Raw genomic sequence first — 6493 nt, 5'->3', positions numbered from 1 at the left:
CCAGGGGGGAGGAGATGTACACCCTGGGCAAGCTAAGGCACCAGAAAAAGTCCTTCTCACCTCAGAGTGAGTTCAGGCAAGATGAACTGAAAGGCCAGGGGTGTTCGTGACCTTAAACGGTGGGAAGGGAAGGAAAACACCTTTTCCCCTTTAAGTGAAACATCAATATTGACCCGGTAAGACCAGATGAAACTTCCACGCTTGCAGGCGGTGTGAAGATGGACAAAATCCTCCTCGTCTTGAACGAGTTCAGGTACGGCGATCAGAAGAGTTTCAGGCGATGACAGGAGTAAGGGCTCACTTCGCTGGGCAGATCAGGTGAACTGTGTTTTAAATACCAGTTTGAGTTAAAACTTGCTGTTTAGTAAGTAGTTTTACGCTGAGGTTTGTTGCCTTAAGTTCGCAAGTTATATTAAAATGTCATCGCTTAAGAGTTAATAGTTGCTCAAGTTTTACTTTCAGTTAACAGTTCGATAAATTGTTATGAGATTAACAGTTTGCTCAAGTTCAAAGCAGTGTGTGAGTGGTTGAGCTCGAGTATTGCTAAGTTAATTCGTTTGAGTAAGTTTCACCGGTTATGTTGATTAACCACACAGCGAATAAGAGGCGTTTAAGGCGAGGTATCAAAAAGCAATACATTTCAACAATAGAAGTTATATAAAAAGTGGCAATTCAAGTCTGTATGCATATATAAGAAAATACATAGGCAGTGCAATTACAAGATAAAGTTTTTTACAAAGAAAAGGTGATGGAGGAAGGCAGCTAATCTTCAGAGGGTACAATCTTCCCATCCACCACCTCGTTGCTGATCGACACCATGGAAAGGTCGAGCTCAGGGTATTGACATGCTACTTGCTCCAGAGCGGCGTCAAACCCAGCGGTGAGGACTTGGGCAGCACTCTGCTCGAGCTCGTGTGTTTGCTTCTTCAGCTCTTCTGTTTCCTCGCGAGCTCGAGCGAGTTCTTCAGCAGCCTTTTTGTCTTCGTCCCGAGCATGGGCCAGCTCTGCAGCGATCTTTTTTGCCTCCTCGCGAGCTTCGGCGAGCTCGGCGAGAGCATTGTCCCTTTCTTTCTCGACCTTCCCAAGGAGAATCTCCCGATCTCCCGATCTCTTCTCCAGATTCTCCACCCTGGACGCTTCCGCCTTTTTTGCAGCCTCCAAATCTGCCACCTTGAGCCTATAGGGGACCAGCTTGCTCTCCAAGTCGATCTTCTATTGGAGTTGGAGGTGCAGTTTTTGGCGCAGATCGGAGGCTTCCTTGCGCGTGCTCCTTAGCTCAGCATCCATGGCGTCCTCCAGCCTTGAGTGTTCAATCTCCACCATCATCAGATTGCAAGAAAGTTTTTCAGCCTCAGCCCTTATCATCAGATTTGACTCCTTGAGCGCGGAGTTCTCCTCTTGAAGCTTCTTGAGTGAGTCCTTCACAGCTTTTGATACAAGCACGGGAAGATCTTCCGCCATAGTTTTCAGTTGGGCTGTGAAGGGCCTCAAGGTCACTTCAAAGGAAGTTGGGAGGCTTGAGGTTGCTGCTAGAGGTGTTGGAGGGGTTTGGTGCTGACTTTCACCACCACCCTCTTGAGTTTGTAGGGCAAGGGGGGCTTCTAGGCGTGGTGGTGAGGTTGGGGATTCCGTTATCAGTATCGGCGAGATCTGAGCGCCCTCATCTTCGCCTAACGCGGCCCCAGCGATAGATGTGGTGGAAGGAGGACCCTCTCCAACAGATATGAACGGTGTGGAGGCGCTTGGAGGGTTCTCTATGAAGTTGGGATCGCTGTTTTCGACCACTGGGGGCGCGGCGGCCAAGGGCGTTGCTTGGACTAGTTGTAATGGAGCTGGAGGTGAGGGCGGTGTTGGTGTTGGGAGTGCAGGTGGTGAAGAGGTGGCCACCCTGTTCCTCTTAGTGATGAGGCCATCCTCAGTAGCTTCATCATCCTCTTTTTCTCCTTGCACCACTTGAGGAGCCTTCCTCTTTGGTCTCCTCAAGACCAGCTTTTTCCTTTCTGGGGCGGGCAGTACCCCAGAAGAAGTCGGACCTCGGGGAGGAGTCTTGCCTTGAGCAGCGGCGATCTCCACCACCGAGTTGGGCACGGTTTGGGAGCTTGCCGCGAGCTTGTGAGATCGGGCGATCGCCCTCAATTCTGCCAGTTTTCCTTTCCCCAACATGTTATCTACACAAGGTAAAGGGTAGATGAGCAACCAAGGCAGAAGCAGAACATGCGAGTATGTCCATACAAAAAAAAACACAAGTAGCACATGGATGAAAGATTAATGCCAATACAGAATAGTGGGATGCCAAAAATAGAGTGGTAAAAATTCTAAGTTAGTTCTAACGCGAAGTGGGAGGCTTGGTGTTGAGGTAGGGGCTGACCTATGTGAGCTTCGAGTTGGTCCTTAAGAAACTCGAAGGAAATTATTGAGGCGGTGGGGAAGGTGATGTTGGCAGCAGCCACACTCTTCCAGAAGAGACAGAGATCTTTGTCTAGCTCCCCCATGTTGTCGGGACTTCTTGGCCTCCTGAAGCTTTCCTTAGAGTCTTTGTTCCCCTTGTTTACCCAATACAAGGGGAAGCTGTCGAGCAGTGAGGGGTCTTGGTCGTTTTGGCACACCTTGACGAACTTCCCCTTCCAGTCTTTGTAAGATTGCTGGAAGATCGAGAGGATTGACCTCCCAGCAATCCCGTTCAAGCTAACCCAGGGACGATCTCCGGGATTCTTAGCCTCGAACAGAAAAAGAAAGACATCCACCGAAGCCGGCAGCCCCAAGTGTGCACAGATAATTTGGAACGCCCTCACGAACGCCCAGCTGTTGGGATGAAGCTGGGCAGGGGCGATGTTGAGCTCGGTCAGTAGCTCTCTCTCGAAACGGGTAAAAGGAAGCCTGAGCTTCACTTTCTTGAACAATGTGGCGTAGATGAAGCAGAACAACTCGTCGTTGTTCCCCTTATCGTCCACACAGATCGGTTCTCCCGAGAGGCAAGGCAGCACGGTCACTTTGTTGTCATGCTCCTTGTGAAAGGAGAGGTCGGATTGGTCTCCTTTCCTCAGTCGGTGCACGCCCAACTCAGTATTTATCAAAGAGGTCTCTTTCAGTAGAGTTGGGGTGGCCCAGGGATAGAGTTCTTTATAGTCTTGCGGAAGAAGGGGGGCTCCTCCGGCGACTGGTGGAGTTGCCTGGTTAGGGTTGGCGTGAGAAGAGGTAGGCCTCTCAGCCAGATTAGAAGGAGCACCAGAGGCTCGTGATGGGTTGCGTGCTGGTGGAGGATTTGCCCCAAGGGCAACCCTACGCGTTTTGGGTGGAGGGTTTCGCGATGAAGGAGGAGGGTTAGCGGTGGACTTTGTATGAGCCATCGCAGGAACTGCAAAGGAAAGAGAAAGGGATGAAATGAAGATAGCAGAGAATGACTCGATTGAGGACGAAGAAGATAGAACGAACGATTAAGGGTTCGCTGGGATAGACGTTATCAAGGACGAAAACTTAGGTTACGAGGAAAAGAAAAACAGCCCACAACGTATGCTTCAGACAGATAATGGATGATGCAAACCGATTAAAATGCAACAAATACCAATAGGAGGAGTAAAAGGGTTACCTTTTTATGATCGGATGAACAATGAAGAATGTTGAAGATTGAGAGAGACGAGAAGCTTCGTGGTTCGTAGAGAAACGTTTGGAATGCTTGAGAATGAAGAAAGATGATGGAACAGTGAAAAGCGCGAAGGGTTTAAGGGTTTTCGAACGTTTTAGGAAGCGCAAACGACAGTTAAAAATGACCGTTGATGAAGCCACGTGTCGTGTGATTGAAAAGGGGGTTGGTGGAGCGTCAGAAAGGCAGAGAGTACGAACGTACGGAAAATCCGTACGAGTGCCACGTAGATCGACGACGATGTGACCTCTTAGTCTTTTCGCTGGTCAAAGTCTCAGCTTAAGACCGGGGGCTTGTGTACCGATCAGGTAATCGAAAGTAATGACGTGGCAGCAAGCGATAATATAGGCGTGTTGGACGGGACACCTGGCTGACAGAAGGGAAGTGCATCGGGAGGTCTGTGTAGTCGCCAATTGTTGGCTTGGCGTTCTCCGATCTCCAGTATGTATAACCGGCGGTCACCAGGCTTGCGTCATAGTCGCCGTATGTGAGTTCTAGGAGATCAGGTGGTTAGAGACCGCCGAAAGGGGCACGTCGCCGAGAGATCAGGAAGGCTTGCTTAAGGCTTTCAAGAGGTACAAGCACGGAGGATGAGGTTATCAGATGATCATTCCCTAGCCAGGGGTCGAGGCAAGGGAACAGTTTCCCAGAACATGCATGATGTGCAAGTGAAGCAGATCGTGATAGCGGCAGGCGAGACCACAGAGAAGGTGTGCGTGGTGACACCCCGTGCTTGCCACTTAAAGGGGTCGCGCTCCAAGGAAGCTGTGCAACGAGTTACTCCTTGCATGGGTAACTTAGTCGAATAGCTTGAAGAGTAGAAGTGACGCTCAAGTGGAGGGGGCTCCAGATGGTGACACGTGTACAGCTGGATACGAGCCACGTGTCCAGAGGTGTAACCGTCAGGAGAGAGAAAGTGCTCAGGTATATAAGGAACTCTAACAGACTTTTGAGGTACGCGTTTTAGAACACTTCAGTACACTTTCAGAGTATTTGCTAAGTACACTGAGATTCACTGCGCACGGTTCCTTGAGTTGAGAGATTTCCTCTCTTAGTTTTTGGTGATTCCGTCACTGACTTGAGCGTCGGAGCGCGATCGGCCGCAGCGGCGCCACTTTGTTTTCTTCAGGTTCTCGCGAGGAATTGAGGCGTGAAGATCGGAGGCTAACGTGGTGCGAAGCTGATCTAGAAGGAGAAACATTTGACGTGGCAAGACTCTTGCACTCAGGTCAACCGGCAGGATAAAAAATCTAAAATAAAAAAATCATAAATTATTAAAAAAGTCTAAATAAAGACAAACCCTAAATTATTTAATGTACTATTTAAATAAAAATTTAAAATAAATAAAATTTTAAAATTATTCAAAATCTTAAAAAAGTAAAAAATACTAAAGTATTAAGTGTTATACTTAAATAAATAGCTGAAATAAATAAAATTCATATATTATTTAAAATTTTAAATAAATTAAAATCCTAAATTATTTAAAGTTCTATTAATTAAAAGTATAACGACTATTTTGGTCCCAATTTTATTCTATCTTTTAAAAAACTTGAATTTGGTCACAATACATATAATTTTATACGGGGTGATAATAATCTAACATAAGAGATATTGTACTGAAAGTTTTAAAAAATATGATCATAGTGAACCATTAAAAAAGTGAGGACGAAATTACTTTTCTCTAAATAATATTTGAAAAGAAATGGTGATTAACCTAATATACAAATCCCAAATTATTTAATGTATTATTTCAATAAAAATCTAAAATAAAAAAAATATTAAATTATTTAATGTCGTATTTAAATAATAATCTAAAATAAATAAAATTCTAAAATTATTTAAAATCATAAATAAATATAAATCTAAATTATTTAATGTCCAACTCATAAAAATCTGAAATAAATAAAATTTTTAGATTACTAAAATTTCTAAATAAATATATATCCTAAATTATTAAATGTCATTCTTAAACTAAAACTTAAATAAATAAAATTTCTAAATTATTTAAAATATTAAATAAATATAAATATTAAATTATATTTAATGTCGTACTTAAATAAAAATTTCAAATAAATAAAATTCTTAAATTATTCAAAATTCTAAATAAATACAAATCCTAAATTATTTAATGTGTTACTTAAATAAAAATCTGAAATCAATAAATTTTTTAAAATCCTGAATAAATAGAAACTCTAAATTATTTAATGTCATACTTAAATAAAACTCTTACCTAAATAAAATTCATAGATTATTCAAATTTGAAATAAATATAAATCTTAAATTATTCAATTTCATACTTAAATAAAAATTTGGAAATAAATAAAATTTATAAATTATTTAAAATCTTTAATAAATAAAATATTGACTATTTTGATCCCAATATTTTTTTTAAATATAATTTCATATCAAATTTGAAAAAAAAAAATCAAATTGATCCCAAATATTTTTAAAATATTCAATTTCAACACAACACATGTAAATTGACAACAAACATTCAGGTGAATATATTATAATGATGACAATTTAACAAAAAGGGAAATAACACTTCACTTTTTAAGACCTTTCAGATCTTACTTAACTTTTTAAAAATCTAATGATGAAATTGTATTTTTATAAAAACTATTTTGATCCCAATTTTTTTTTTAAATGTAATTTCTTCCCCACTTTTAAAAAAAAAAAATCAAATTTGATGATAACATGTATAATTGAGAATCTGTTATAATTATAACAACCTAACAAAAGAATATTGCAATGAATTTTTAAAGAAAACTGAGATCATTGGAATCAAAATAGTTATTAAGCCTAAATACAAATTCAAATTATTTAATGTACTATTTCAATAAAAATCTGAAA

The 6493-nt window shown here is 41.5% G+C and overlaps 1 protein-coding gene across 1 annotated transcript; it reads right to left on the bottom strand.

The window, feature by feature from the left end:
* Positions 1-762: 762 nt before the first annotated feature.
* On the bottom strand, positions 763-2492 carry LOC137806634 (uncharacterized). The gene is made up of 3 exons (XM_068606851.1): positions 2369-2492; positions 1232-2168; positions 763-1177 (listed from the first exon to the last, which is right to left on the bottom strand). Exons 1-3 carry the CDS (start codon positions 2490-2492, stop codon positions 763-765), a joined length of 1476 nt encoding a protein of 491 aa, XP_068462952.1.
* Positions 2493-6493: the final 4001 nt, after the last annotated feature.

Source organism: Phaseolus vulgaris, chromosome 11 (genome assembly GCF_000499845.2).
Source record: "Phaseolus vulgaris cultivar G19833 chromosome 11, P. vulgaris v2.0, whole genome shotgun sequence".
Taxonomy (NCBI): Eukaryota; Viridiplantae; Streptophyta; class Magnoliopsida; order Fabales; family Fabaceae; genus Phaseolus; species Phaseolus vulgaris.
The sequence above is the reverse complement of the archived record's forward strand: the minus strand, read 5'-3'. Positions and strand labels throughout refer to the sequence as shown.